General features: G+C 44.3%; 1 protein-coding gene across 1 annotated transcript in view; it reads left to right on the top strand.

Annotated features, from left to right (window-relative positions):
• TACR3 (tachykinin receptor 3) overlaps positions 1–13,915 on the top strand; it is a 63,238-nt gene extending 49,323 nt beyond the window's left edge. Inside the window, exons 4-5 of the mRNA XM_014858404.3 lie at positions 10,661–10,857; positions 12,811–13,915. Of these exons, the coding sequence (XP_014713890.1) occupies positions 10,661–10,857; positions 12,811–13,123 (510 nt within the window). The 3' untranslated portion in view covers positions 13,124–13,915. The remainder of the gene's footprint in view (positions 1–10,660; positions 10,858–12,810) is intronic.
• Positions 13,916–14,385: the final 470 nt, after the last annotated feature.

The raw sequence follows: 14,385 nt of genomic DNA, 5'->3' as shown, positions 1-14,385 counted from the left end.
TTCTTGAAGCCTCCGTTTCCCTCTCATCCTCATCTGATCCATCACTACATCCTTATGATTCTCCTCCCTAAAAGCATCTCCCATCTCTTTACTTCTCTCCATCTCCATTGAAATAATTCTCCAGGATATTGTCACTGATCAACAGGTCCACCACAGCAGCCTCTCCAACTACTTTCTCCAGGTCCAACTTCCCCTCAAATTCCTTCTCCAGTCAGTATCCAGGATGATTATTTTATCGAGATATAATTTACATATAACATTATATTAGTTTCAAGTGTACCACATGATGATTTGATATTTGTGTACATTGCAAAATGATCACAATACATTTACAAGGTGATGCTTCATGAGTTGCCTCATTTTAGTTAAGTGACTGGTGCCTGCAGGAGGTGCCCTGCTGACTGTTTCAGTTATGGTTAGATGTCTAGCAGGCACACATCTCCTTTCCAGCAGGGAGTGCCATCAAGAAGTAAAAGAGGTAAAGGTAAACAGACAATTTTTTTTCTGCTGAGAACTTTTAAGATCTACTCTCTTAGCAACTTTCAAATATGGGATACTGTATTGTTAACTATAGTCACCATGCTGTACTTTACAAGTTGATGTTTTTAAAATATGAATCAACTCATGCAGTCTGCTTACAATTTTTCAATGGTTTCCCAATATATTTAAGAAAATAAATAAAAGAAACTGTAAACCCTGAAAATAACCTCTAGGGTCCTGCGGAATCTTGCTGCTTCTTGCTCTGCCAACCTGGTTCTGTGCAGCTTTGCATTCATGCACCTCGTTCCGGTGACACTTGCTCTCAGTTGCTTGAAGGCATCAACCTTTCTGACTCTTCTCGGTCTTCACTCACACTATTCTCAGGATCCAGAGTGATGTGCCCTCCATTCTCCTTCTGAGCATCCTCTAGGCTTCAGCTTAAATACTGCTTCTTTAAAATAATGTTTTCCATTGTATTCTACAAATCTAGATATGATTATTTTTCTCCGTGGAATTGATCGTAATTTGTGTACTTATTATATAACGACTATCTCTTTAATAGGATGAAAAATGGCATCATTATAGGGCAACTGTAATCTAAGTGTACAGTCGATTAAGTAAGCAAAAATAATTGAACTTCTTTCCTAACTCTATACTATCACATGGCTAAAATAGCTGCTCTTCTCAGACATCCTGCTAAACACACGAGCCAAGGGAAATAATAATAATTTTAATTTAGGTGTAAATAATTTTAAAATATTTTTGTTTTATTCACTTAATATTCTTGAATAGCTATTATGTGCATGACAGGGTAAAACACTGGTAAGTCAAAGATAAACAATGCTTCTTGCAATTACAGTCTTCATGAAATGGGTGGAAAATCAGATACCCTGGTCAACAAGTATTTATCGAATGTCGAGAACTCTCCTAAGTTCTGGAGACACAAAGATGAATAATGCATATCTGGACCGACTATGCATGTTGACTGTAACATGTATGTGTGTTACAAGATACAAGTATGAAAGGTTAAGTCTACTTAGGAAGTATCTACCATGACCTGTGTGAAGAAATGAGGGAAGCTGCTAGGAGAGGTGAGCTCCCTGTGTGAAGAAATGAGGGAAGCTGCTAGGAGAGGTGAGCTTCCCAAATGAGGGAAGCTGCTAGGAGAGGTGACCTCCCAAATGAGGGAAGCTGCTAGGAGAGGTGAGCTCCCACCAGAGGGTGGATAGAGAATCTTACAGGGAAGGAAACCCAGCAGAGTGCTCCAGGCAGAGCAATAAGCACGTGCAAATTGTGCAGACATTTCCAGGTTCCTACAGACAAGGACAATAGCATCACTTATGAACCATGCTTTCCTAGTTTGTCATACACTGTAGAGAAAAATAATTTTCTACTAGATTAGAGAAGAGTAACCTTACATATTCTAGATTCATGCTGTTTCAAAAATCAATTAAAATATATGCTTTCAAAGATAAAAAGCCAACTGCAATCATATCTTTCGACACCGGCTGGCTCACCATTTCAGACCTCAATATATCAACAGCGCTGTGCTTTTAAAAGGATAAGTTATGTCAACATACGGCAAGACATGAAATCTGCTGGCTGGCCAGCAGTGTCAGCCTCCCCTCCTTCCTGGCCAGTCCCGCTGTGGAGATGCTGGGCCTGCAGTTCCTGGAACAGAGGGAGGAGGCGACTGGTGCCATGCTGCCGGCAGACTGGCAGTTGCCTGAAGCTCTTTCCTCTTTTCCACCCTCTTGCCCAGGAAGGAAACTGAGGCAGAAATTCTCTTGACTCTCTCCCCTGGTGTGACTGTCAGAGGATCTTAAAACTTAAAAGTAACAATTTGGGACTAAAATAGTCCCCTCAACAGACCTGCTTTATGACGACTAGGTAGAATGAATATATGAGATTGTTAAGGATTTGTCCTCTTTTCTTTTCATCTTTAAACATGCTCTACATGAACGAAGAATGTGGAAGTGGGTAGTCCCACAGGAACACGTAAAATATTGGACGTCCTGAGTCCCTATTTCATAGTTTAGTGCAGGCAAGTCACATGTCCTCACAGCACTGAATGAGCCGGGTTCAGCCTCCAGCTCCCGGCCGCTCCGCCGTTCCAACTCCCCCTTTTCTCCCTCCTTGTCGCCCAGCTTTGGGAAAACACCCACCTCACGTGCCCTGAGCTTGCTAAACGGGAAAAGGAGCAACGGCTGTTTCTAAGGGTCTTGAGAAGTTGAATGTGTACTAAACGAGCCCAGGCTGACGAAGAACCGGGAGACCCGGCAACCCCAGGTTGAACTCGCCGTGACCGGGAACTCACTCCGCTCCCCTGGCTCTCAGTTTCTCGTCCGTAAACTGGAGAAACTACATGCGGTCGAAGCTTTGCCATGAAGTTTAAATAAGTTTATGTATTTGACAATTTCTTAAGGAACATAAAGAGCACGAAGGCTTCTATGAAAATCAAAGATGGACACAACCCCACCGACCCCTCAGAGCTGCCCACAGATGCGTCCGCCGGCCTTGCGTCTCCAAGGAGAAGGCGCCGATCAGCCTGATTCTCCTCTGGTGGTTCTCAAAATGCGAGTTCACACCGCCCGGCGGACGCGTGGAGCACAGACTCCGCGTTCTGAGGAACAGAGTCTGGAGCCAGGAACTGGCGCAGGAAGAGGTGTGGGGAGAGAAGGGAGTAGAAGATTTGAAAGGCGAGATGAGACCGTCCTCAAGTAGAAACGGGAGAAGTGTGAAAACCCTGCTGCCTCTTCCAGAATCTGTAAGAGAGAAACTTGAAACAGTCGGGCATGAGCCTCTGTCACAGGGTAACTGCTCAGCCCGTCTCCAATTGCAAGAGCAGAAGACGTTGATGAGACGTTTCAAGCTCCCTTCCCATCACCAGACCACCTTCTTGTAGTCCATTATAAATTAGCAGCTTTATATATTTTGTCCACATCATGAATAGTATACTTTTATTACATTTTTGTGTTAATTTGCTGGATGTGTACCTTTAAAGTAGCCCACATTTTTTAGCCATATTTTGGCATTCCTTCCCATTCTAGTAAAACAAAAGCCTCAAAAACATGACTTGGTCCAAATAATCATAATATGTGACAATTTCTTTTTAAAATAATCTTATTGAAATTGCTCTTGATTGTTTAGATATCTGAAATATTGGTAAATAAATCTACTTCTACTGTTTTTGTAAACCATAGAAATTGTTTTCTGGCTGTTTTCTATTTTAATTCTCTTTCTCTGACCTAACGAGCCATACCAGCTCTGCTCCCACCTAAGTGTGATGACAAAGAAGCCTTTTGCCTTAATCAAAGGGGCCAGTCTTCAGTCTCAGTTCAAGTGACAGATTCAACTGGATTTTTGAGTTGCATAACAACCAGGAGGAATCTATCATCTTGCTCAGCAGCAAGCTTTCTGTGTGCTTGTCATTTATTTCTGCTGCACGAGAATTTCCAGGGGAAACAGTGTTTGTGAGGAAAACCATATATAACCTAAGAGAGGTTCAACTGATGGAAATGGAGATCCTGGTCTGTGCAAACCTCACTGAAAGCAATTCTGCAGGTATCCAGACCTCTCCGGAAATCCCCATTTTCTGGAACCCTGCGTGGCATTTTGCCTCCCACTTTGTTGGAAGGAAGCTGTGTAGTCTGTCGCCCTCAGCCTCTCAAACACTGTGTCATTCTGCTCTGACTGCCACCCCGGGGTCATCAGGGCCAGCTTCTTCAGAGGCCTCTCCACTTGGTGTGCTGGTGGCTGCAGCCATCTGTCTTCACATGGTCTTCCCTCCACATGTCTGTGTTCTAATTGCCCCTTCTTTTAAGAACACCAGTCATGTTGGTTTAGGCCCCACCCGAATGACCTCTTTTTAACTTAATTGCCTCTTTAAAGACCCTGTCTCTGGACACGGTCGCATGCTGAGGTGCTGGGCATTAGGACTTCAAGGTACGAACTTGGGGGAGTGATGTCAGCAAAATGAACAAGTAAGATGTCCCTTGTCATTCCATGCTCAACAACAACAACCTGGCATCTATGCTGGAAAAAGTACTTTTGTGGCAGCTGAGCGATCCAGGCGGGAGATTGCAAAACCCTGGTGCAGTCCAAGAACAAGGAGGGACCTTTTGAGAAGACAGGCCTGCACCCGGGCAGCTGACTCGCCACCATGGTCCTGCCCAGAGACCCAGAAACAGCCCCGTAACCCTGAGGATTGGCTACAGCCCGTTTGGGTTTTGGTTCTGTAACCAGCACCATACACCACGGGGCCCAGGAGAAGTGTTGCCTTCGTGAGTCGGGTAATAGACACACAGACCTTGTCCACCATGGCCCCTGCAGTGTCCCGTGAACTGGCTCAGACACCCACTGATTTAGATGATCTCCCACTGACCAGAGGGCCTTTGTGGAAGTCCGGGAGCCCAGTAGCAAAGCTCCAGCACACTTTGGAGCAAAAGCACCCTGAGATGGAAGGCCCTGGAGAGAGTTAGAGGAACAGCTTGAGTTCACCTGCAGCTCTGCTCCCCAAGGCGCATAGCTCAGTGCCAGGAGTGCCCTTCTTAGCCATGGTTTCTCCTGGGGGGTGAGGGTGACAGGGAATGGTGACCCGAGCTGTGCTGTCAGAGGCCATTCCTCTCCCACCATCCTGAGGGCCATGTCCTGAGCTACAGACGAGGGGCCGCCAGCGGTTGGGGAACTCAGGCAGGCTCCAAGTGGAACATGTCAAAGGGATGTGGGTCCTCCTAACCCATCATGAACACCATTGGAGGCCAGCCCATGGACCACTGGGGACACCTGGCCTGCAGGTCCCCCAACTGGCCCAGTTGTGAGATGACTACGTTCCGGGGATCTCACATGTGCACTGGTGACTGTAGTCAGCAATGCTGGGGTGTACACTGGAAGGTCGCTGAGTCCAATCTGAGATGGACTCACCACAGAACAATGTAACTATGTGTGAGGCAATGGAGTTGTTAACTACCCTATTGTGGTTGTCATCTCACGATATATACATGTATCAAATCATCACACTGTACACATTCAACTTACACGAGTTATATGTCAGTCATATCTCAACAAAGCTGAAAAAAAAAAGAAATAAAAGGCATTGGTAAACCAAAAAGAAAAGAAATTTGGGGGACACAATTCAGTCTGTAATAAGCCCCTATAAGTTTTTATCTCTACCCACGATCCTGTAACATCAGTCTTTATTCCTCTTACCTTAATGTGCTTCCTTTTCTAATCTCATCTGTTCTTCCTTTTTGTGGCTTCCTTTCTTTGGCTTCAGATCACTATGGGCCTAAAATCTTACAGTGCTATCCAAGTCTACATTTCCAACGGGAAAACCAAGTGCCATAGAAAATGAATCATGACCAACGAAATGTAGAGAGGTGGGCACACACAGGTGTGCAGGCACACCCGCACAGAAATACTTTCCACATCTGTGTACACACACATGGATTTCTTCATTGGTTTGGGCTGACACTATTTCCCACATGCACCTGCTAAGCTAATGTTAATTGGATGCACATTAGCTGGATTTGGCAACACAAACACCATGTGCCCATATCTTCGTCTAATGCTAAAATCACGTGCTGACAAAATTCAATTCATCTTTTGGACTATCCTGCACTTTTCTAGTAAGTATTACTACTTAGCTCTTGTATTCTCACTTGGGACTGAAATATTAAGCGTAGTTTTTGGAACTTAAGCAGACAAGCCCAACCTAAATAGCCCATGAAGTTGTGCTTTAAATTTCGATGCTTTTATTAAAATTTTTCCATATTTTGCTCTTGAGAATACTTAATTTCCTAAGATACGATTGGAATAAGCATGCCTGTAATGCTGACTTGCAGAAATAGAGAGGTCCCTTTGAGAACACCTGTGCAGACACGGTGTGAAGAGGTGGTGGGTGTGGTCCGGGGATGTTTCTTCAAAGCATACGTCAAAACCAGAAGTTCCCATCTCACGGAGTTGACCACTTCCAGTTCAGACATTCAGAAAGAATAAATCCTGCCCTGAAGATGACTCCTAGATGATTTTTACAGTTGGCAGTATTTTATTTAATGTCCTAGACTGATTTTTTTCTATGACCTAAACCTCAAAATCCTCCATCCTGCACTAATTTCCTTTGATAGATCCGAACAACCACAGGCATCCAGTCTGACCTGCACAGGATACAAAATCACAGAACTTTTTCCTCTGTGATTCACAAAGAAAAGGTGCCCCGGGCGGCCCTGTGGCGCAGCGGTTGGGTTCCTGAGTTCCGCCTGGGCAGCCCGGGTTCCCTGGTTCGGATCCTGGGTGTGGATGTAGCACCGCTTGGCAAAAGCCATGCTGTGGGAGGCGTCCCACGTTTGGGGTGGAGGAGGATGGGCATGGATGTTGGCTCTAGCCGGTCTTCCTTAGCAAAAGCAGGAGGATTGGCAGCAGTTAGCTCAGTGTTAATCTTCCTCAAAGAAAAAAAAAAGAAAAAAGAAAAGGTGCCCCAAGTTTATCCTCACAATGAGACATATGATGTCTATTTCCATCTGCCTATGTGAGTATAGCGGGTTCTTCGCTGCTGGAAACAGGAATGTACCTGTAAGAACTGCCTGTCCCGCCTCCCTTCCTCCTCCTGCCGGTAAGTTCCTGCGCCTAGAACAGCGGTGGCCACAACTGTCCGTGCTGCGATGGAAAACAAATCCCGTTGCCTCCGAAGCAGGACCAGTCTGTTGGCTCCATGGAACTGACGGGTGACAGACGTCCGCTGTCTCCACCCAGGCTTCCTGCCTCGCCTGCAATCCCAGGCGCTTCAGGGCGTCTGCCCCACAGCCTCGCCTGCTGGGCGGTTGCCGCCTGTCTGTGCTGGCGCCGCCGTCCCCCACCCACGAGACGGGGCTGCCCACAGCCGCTGCACCTATGGTTGCTCCGGGTCTGCGCTCCCCGTGCTCCTCTCCCGAGCGGTTTGGGCGTTTCACAAACCAGTGCAGTTTGCTCCAACTGAGACTCTGCGTTTGAATTTGCGTCAAACCTGGGGTCCTGAAAGTTTGATGTCTGAAATAACCACAAGGTTTTGTGGGTAGAGACCAAAAGTAACATTAAAATGTATTTTATGGAAATAAATAAATGAAATATATTACAGCAGTGTTTCACTGTAAAAAACCTTTCATTTAGTCTTTTAGGTTTTTCCTAAAAATCTTCAAATAAGTTTCTAAGTGTTTTATAATAAAGTACTTGTGGCCCTATACATATGAATTAGAAATTACCGGAAACCTCTGTTCCAGATGTGTTTTAATTTAATTTAACTCTCCATCTGCGTTCTGCTTTTCCCACGTTCTGGACTTCTTCCATATCGACCACTGGAAGTCACGTTCAAGGACTCTGACGGCCTTTGCAGGTCTTCAGCTGTTGTTGGAAAACAATTTCACACACAGGGAGTTTGTGGTCGGTGTGTGTGAAAGCGTTCAAATAAGCTTTCAGGCACATTGTCTGATACCGTATTGAACATAGTAGCCTCACCATGTTCACACTGTCATAGTTCTTTTTTGCCCATTTTAACATTTATTCTGAATAAAATTTAATGCTTTCACGAATCCAAAATAATATATTGATTATATTGTTGGTGCACTCATACTCTTTATCTAAATCTGTTTGCCCAGAGAAAGGAAATACAGTAAATATCAGGCTCGTTTTATATGCACACGCCCATTTTAAACTTGCAGGACGTGTGATACCACTAATTAGTGGCTGAGTAGCATCACGGACACTTAACCAACTATATGTCTTTTAGTTTCTTTCTTTTTGTATTCACATTCATCAGTTTGTTTAAAAATATCTGATCACTGATTACGTGTGAAGCCCAGTCTCTGTGCCTGAAATGCATCAGTAAACAAACAAGCAGAAAACTCATGCTCATCTGTTTTCTAGCGTGAGGAGACTCAATGTCAAGAATACACACGGCAAGGAACAAAATAGAGAGTTGCTGAGGGTTTGGGGAGCTGGAAGGGCAGAGCGCAGTTTTAAATAGGTTGATCAGCAGAGGATTCACAGAAAAAGTGACAATTGTGCAAAGGCTTCAAGGAGACCAGGGTGTTGACGCGCAGGAATAACTGAGGGAAGAGCGTTCCAGAGGGAGGGCGAGGAGGGTGGCCTGGCAGGGGCTTGCCTGCCCTGTTGGAGGAGTAAGTAGTGTGGCGTTCACACTCTCAAGAATGAAGAAGTCGGTAGAGCCATTTCATCCCATCTGACAGCCCCTGAGCCCACAGCTGGTGTGCCTGGACTCATCCTTGCTTATAACATGCGCGTCAGCTCTCATAATCATTATTTTCAATTTTGCTTACACATGTTTGTGTTTACTACATTTCTATGCATTTTTAATTTACTTTTTAATTTTTTCCATTATATTCTAAGCTTATTCAGGATAAAGAATTGGTCCTCTATTATTTTTTTCTATACTGTTTTCTAGGCCCAAACATCATTCAATAAATGTTGTTAACTGTAAGCAGAAAACAAAAAGACTTAAGAATCTCAATTTTAAACTCTGACTTATTTCTGTGAATCTCAGTGGTCAAGTATTCTGGTGTTTGCCTCAGTTTCCTAAAGTGCAATTGAAAACCAATTAATAAGTTTTCAAGTATGTGAATGTATAAAGGTAAGTTAAAATAAAATATGGCTCTTACTAGTATTCCACAAATGTTAATAAGAAATAGGAGAGATAAAATGCAGAAATATCAACACAGTTCTTCAGAAAAAATGTGCAATTTGAAGGGCACTGAGGAAATCAAAAGACTTCCCCTGATGTGGCCAATGACGACATCTGTGAGCGGCTGACCTGGATGGATGTCCAGCTCTGACGGTCAGTGTCCGTCGGCCCTGCAGCAGCCCCAGATGGCATGGCCCTCAGGAAGCTCTGCCTCCACGTGGCCCCACTGCGTGCTCGTCTAGTTCTAGAATCATCTCTCTCATGGCTCAACCTCTATCTGAGGCCTTCACTTGCAGTAAAACGACAAGTCCGGGGTGCAAATCATGTGTTTTTGTACCTCTCAGATCCCATGAAGGCCATTTATGTCAGGACATTCTCTGATTTGTATTCTGATCTGCTGTGGGTGAGCCTTAAAATTATTTTGTCTAATATATATTATTCTAAAGTTCTTACTATTTCCAAATTTCCAAAAGAGAGATGAACAAATTTAGTAGACAGATTGATGGTGAGAAGTGTTAAATCAGGCATCACAGACTGTTAGCTCCCCTTCCACACACAGCCAGCGGCACAGCCCTCAGTAGCTTTGAGCCGGCTCTGCTGATGACACAGACCTCAGAGCAGGTTCACGTCACTCAGAGACGCACAAAACACCCCCTGTGCAGCTCCTGCTACAAACTGAACACCATCACTCATTTAGCACCTATTTATTCACAGCTATGTAGGAGGGACTGTGCTAGATGGGAACATTAAGATAATTAAGATTCTCTCTGCCTTTTAGGAATTTAAGGCCTAGTGGAGGAGAATAGAGACTGACATTCTACCAGTCAGGGCTTTCCAGGATATTATGGTTCAAAAGTGTGGAAACAGAAGATGACCCATGCTTACCAAACTCATGGGAGCTGCTGCATAGACCAGCAGTGCCAGCCGATTGCTTATTCACAGACTTAAAGTCAGTGATGTCTCCTCAGACTAGCGTGAATACTCGTAATCACCATCCAGAGAAAGCTTTCCCAATACCAGGTTACCAGAGAATCCAGTTAATACTCAGAAGGTTGACTGGTGAGCAGGGTATCAGAGTAAAGACATCCAAACAGTCTTAAGCTGAGCTCAGGCGACCATGACCACCGGCCTAGAGGACCCAGTGGTCAGTGGGCAGCTCCTGGAGACGTAGGGTCTCAGGTACGAATCAGGCGGCACAGACACAGCCCAGCCCACTCCTCTCGCCCCAGGCTCTGTGGGGGCTTGTAGACACTTATTTCCTTCAGGCCATTAAAATCCATTTGCTTCTGTTTGAGTGCCGCCCACGGGGTGACGTCAGGGGGACTGTGACACGGTGTGCCCTCTGGCCACTCCTCAGGCGGCTGTCCCTGTGTTGCCTCCCCGTTTTTAACAGACTGACTGTTTCTTAGGCAGCCGTGGATTTAACAGTATTGGTAGAAACTTGTGATTTGCCATAAGCTCTTGGAAACTTTTAAATTTTCCAAAAATAAGCTCATTCTTTCCTTCTAGGTTGTAAAAATGATGATAATTGTCGTGGTGACATTCGCCGTCTGCTGGCTGCCTTACCACGTCTACTTCATCCTCACGGCCGTCTACCAGCAGCTGAACCGCTGGAGGTACATCCAGCAGGTCTACCTGGCCAGCTTCTGGCTGGCCATGAGCTCCACCATGTACAACCCCCTCATCTACTGCTGTCTGAACAAGAGGTAAAAACAGTCACAAAACCTGGTTTCTTGTCACCCTGGCCTTGTTGGAAGCATATAGTGTTGCCCCAGCTTCTTGGTGCAAATTTAAAACGCAAAAGGAAGGGAAAGTTGGAAAATTCACTGAGGAAAGACAGAGCTTGATTTTTTCTAGACTCCTCCGCACTTTATGAAATATCCCACCTTAACAATTACTTCATCAAAACGACATTCGTAGAGGTTCTAACTGGGAAATTTTTATATGGGCCAAATTCTCCTTCCAAACCCTTCAGAATCTTATCTGCCAAAGGAAAGAAACAACCCCATGTCCAAAGTAGGTGAGCTGAAAATGAGCTCAAGTCCTCAAAGAAATGAAGCCGCTTCGTGGAAAAGCAGATAATTCTGTAAGATGGAGACAGGATGGCACGTGGAGTGGGCTCCTTTTTCTGTTTTAAGGACGTCTTGTAAATAGACTTCAGAATGGAAGACGTCTCATGAGGGTAATGCAGGAGACCTGTCCTCCTTCCTGTACAGCAGGTCAGAGGCTGAGAGGGTGCCGCCCCAGAGGGACGGGTGTGAAGAAACCGAGGTGGTCAGAGGAAAGCTGTTTCTAAGTTGAATTTACAATAAAATTAGGAGTATTTACACCCATATTTAAGACTGGAAAAAAGGTGAAATGTGATTCCTGGGTGAAAACACCTTAGTTGTAGGGTCAGCACGTGGAGGCGTAGGGTCAAGTTTCTTCGGGTCGATAATTCCCTTAATAAACCACTGTGTTTGAGTTATTCTGAGAACAAGGAGAAATGGAACTTCACGTAAGTAACTGCAAAGCTACACCCTAAGCTCTCTTTCCACCACACTGGGCCTTCCCTTTGCTAGTACTTAACTCTCACCTTTTTCATTACTTTCATAAGCCACATAGCAATTCAAGTCACCCCACACGGTACCTGTTTTCTTTCTTTCATTTTTTTTTTTTTTTGAGGTAGATTAGCCCTGAGCTAACAACTGCTGCCAATCCTCCTCTTTTTGCTGAGGAAGACTGGCCCTGAGCTAACATCCTTGCCCATCTTCCTCTACTTTATACCTGGGACACCTACCACAGCATGGCTTGCCAAGTGGTGCGTGTCTGCACTCGGGATCCGAACCAGTGAACCCCGGGCCACAGAAGCGGAATGTGTGAACTTAACCGCTGCGCCACGAGGCTGGCCCAGTACATGTGTTTTTAATCAGCTTCATTTAATGGTTTACAAGGTCAAGGATTGTGCAGTCTTGTATGTAATTAAATAAAAACCATCAAGATTAGCAATTAATTCTAACATTATATGAGACTTTAACTTATAAAAGTGTATTTATTCCTCAAAGATGCTGTTTTGAAATATGTTATTTTTAAGTGCCCTGACTGGCAAGCCTAATTCAGTTACACTTGTGCAAATGTATAATATCATGGGAGAAATGTGCACTGTCTCTTTGGCATATTGACCACCTGACGCTGGGCTTTCCCTGTTTGACAGCTTCTCACTGATGGGAGATTAAGGTTCAATTCACACAAGAAAAACTTGAAACACTACTACCAAAACTATGACACAGATTCTAAGGTTTGACTTCCAGTTATAAAATAAGTCAGTCTTGGAGCTGTAATGTGCACCAAGGGGCTATCCTTAATGATACAGATTTCATATTTGAAAGTGGCAAAGAGAGTAGATCTTAAAAGTCCTCATCACAAGAAAAAACAATTGTAACTGTGTGTAATGACAGATGTTAATTAGACTTGTAATCATTTCATAATGTATACAAGGAATCCTTATGATATACACCTGAAGCTAATACAATATGTCAGTTATGCCTCAATAAAAAGCAATTCTAAGACTTTGACTAGAAAATTAAAAAACTGAGCTTCCTCCAGTCGGCTTTCTGTGGCGGTTGAAGGAAACTTCCACCTGAAAACCTGACTTTGTCCTGTGGCCCACCTCTCCTCAGATTTCGAGCTGGCTTCAAGAGAGCATTTCGCTGGTGTCCCTTCATTGAAGTCTCCAGCTATGACGAGCTGGAGCTCAAGGCCACCAGGTTCCACCCGACTCGGCACGGCAGCCTGTACACTGTCACCAGGATGGAGTCCATGACTGTGGTTCCTGACCCCGGCGACGCGGACCACGCCACATCCAGTCGGAAGAAGCGGGCGACTCCCAGAGACCCCAACGTCAGCGGCTGCTCCCGCAGAGATTCCAAATCCGCCTCCACCACATCGAACTTCGTGGGCTCACCCTGCGCGCCTGTGGGGGCACGGTCCTGACTCCAGTTCTGACGAGGAAGACAGGTGTGAGGCCTTCGTGGCGCCCGCCTCGGCCCCGCTCTCCTCACCGTGTACCAGTCCTGCCTACAGATGCCTGGAAACAGAAGGGCAGTTTTTAGGCAGCTACTTTTCAGCTGAGAAAGATAGCATAGAAATGCAGCAAAGACCCAGTTAAGACATTTGTCCCCCTAAGAAAAAAGGGCTTTAAATTTGTTCTTTGAAAACTCTAAATTATTATCTGCAACAAACTGAAAAAAATGTCTGAAAATTACTTGTGTAATGTTCCATTTTTCTCATTTAAAAATTGAATATACGTTTATGACACTAAAATGACATAAGAATTTTTGAAAAGATTAAAGAAATTTTACAATATAATATTGTGAGTGAATATAAACAAAATCTATATAAAACAGAACTTTTCCATCTATAATTATAAACCAGAAAAAAAGTTAAATGACTCATTCTCCCACTACAGTGACAGAAAATTAGACTCAAAAAGTAGGAACAAGTGAAAAACTTTGCTCAAGAAAAATAATTTTGTAAAATGAAAAATTTTAAAGATTTTTTCCCTGAAATGTAACTGAAAAGGAAGTCTGGTGGAATTATGAGGCAGCTATGTACCTACATTCTCTTTATAATTTCCTCTGAGAAAAAGGTTTCAAAATAAAAAAGTAATCGTTTACTTTTTCACCATTACACATTCTAAAGTGCCAACCTAAGAAACAAAGTTAGGACCTTAAAAGAACAAAGAAAATTCTTACAATCCTCTTTGTTTTATTTTTCAAGATACTTAAAAAGAAAAAAAAAAATAGGTAGATTTTAAAACCTAAAGATGCCTTCTCAGGAAGAAGGGAGAATCCCATTTGTGTCTGAAACTGGCTGCTGGTTTTTAGGAAAGAGCTAAAGATAGCAATTCCTAGTTATGAAGGCAGACAGGAGCACGGACAGCTCGAGCAAGATGTGTTCACCCCTAAAAACCAAGGAGAAAGAAAGTGAGTGAGCTGTTAGGAAAGAAAGCCAGACGTTACTCTGGGGACGTGTGACCAGTGCCGGGCAACGGGAACCTAATGCCAGCCTCCCACAGAGGGAGCTGCCCCTCCGTCTGCTTGACGCCCAGAAGGTCTGGAAAGAAAGTCACTAATAGCTCCAGAGAAACACCTGTTTTACCACAGGAAAAATGTGCTGGCATTTCTGAAGCCGTGACAAGCACGGGGCATCAGGCAGGGCAGAATCTATCTCCAGACCTCAGTGCTTGTGGACCA

The sequence above is a fragment of the Equus asinus genome, chromosome 3 (assembly GCF_041296235.1).
Source record: "Equus asinus isolate D_3611 breed Donkey chromosome 3, EquAss-T2T_v2, whole genome shotgun sequence".
Taxonomy (NCBI): Eukaryota; Metazoa; Chordata; class Mammalia; order Perissodactyla; family Equidae; genus Equus; species Equus asinus.
This window is presented reverse-complemented; position numbering and strand designations above follow the sequence as displayed.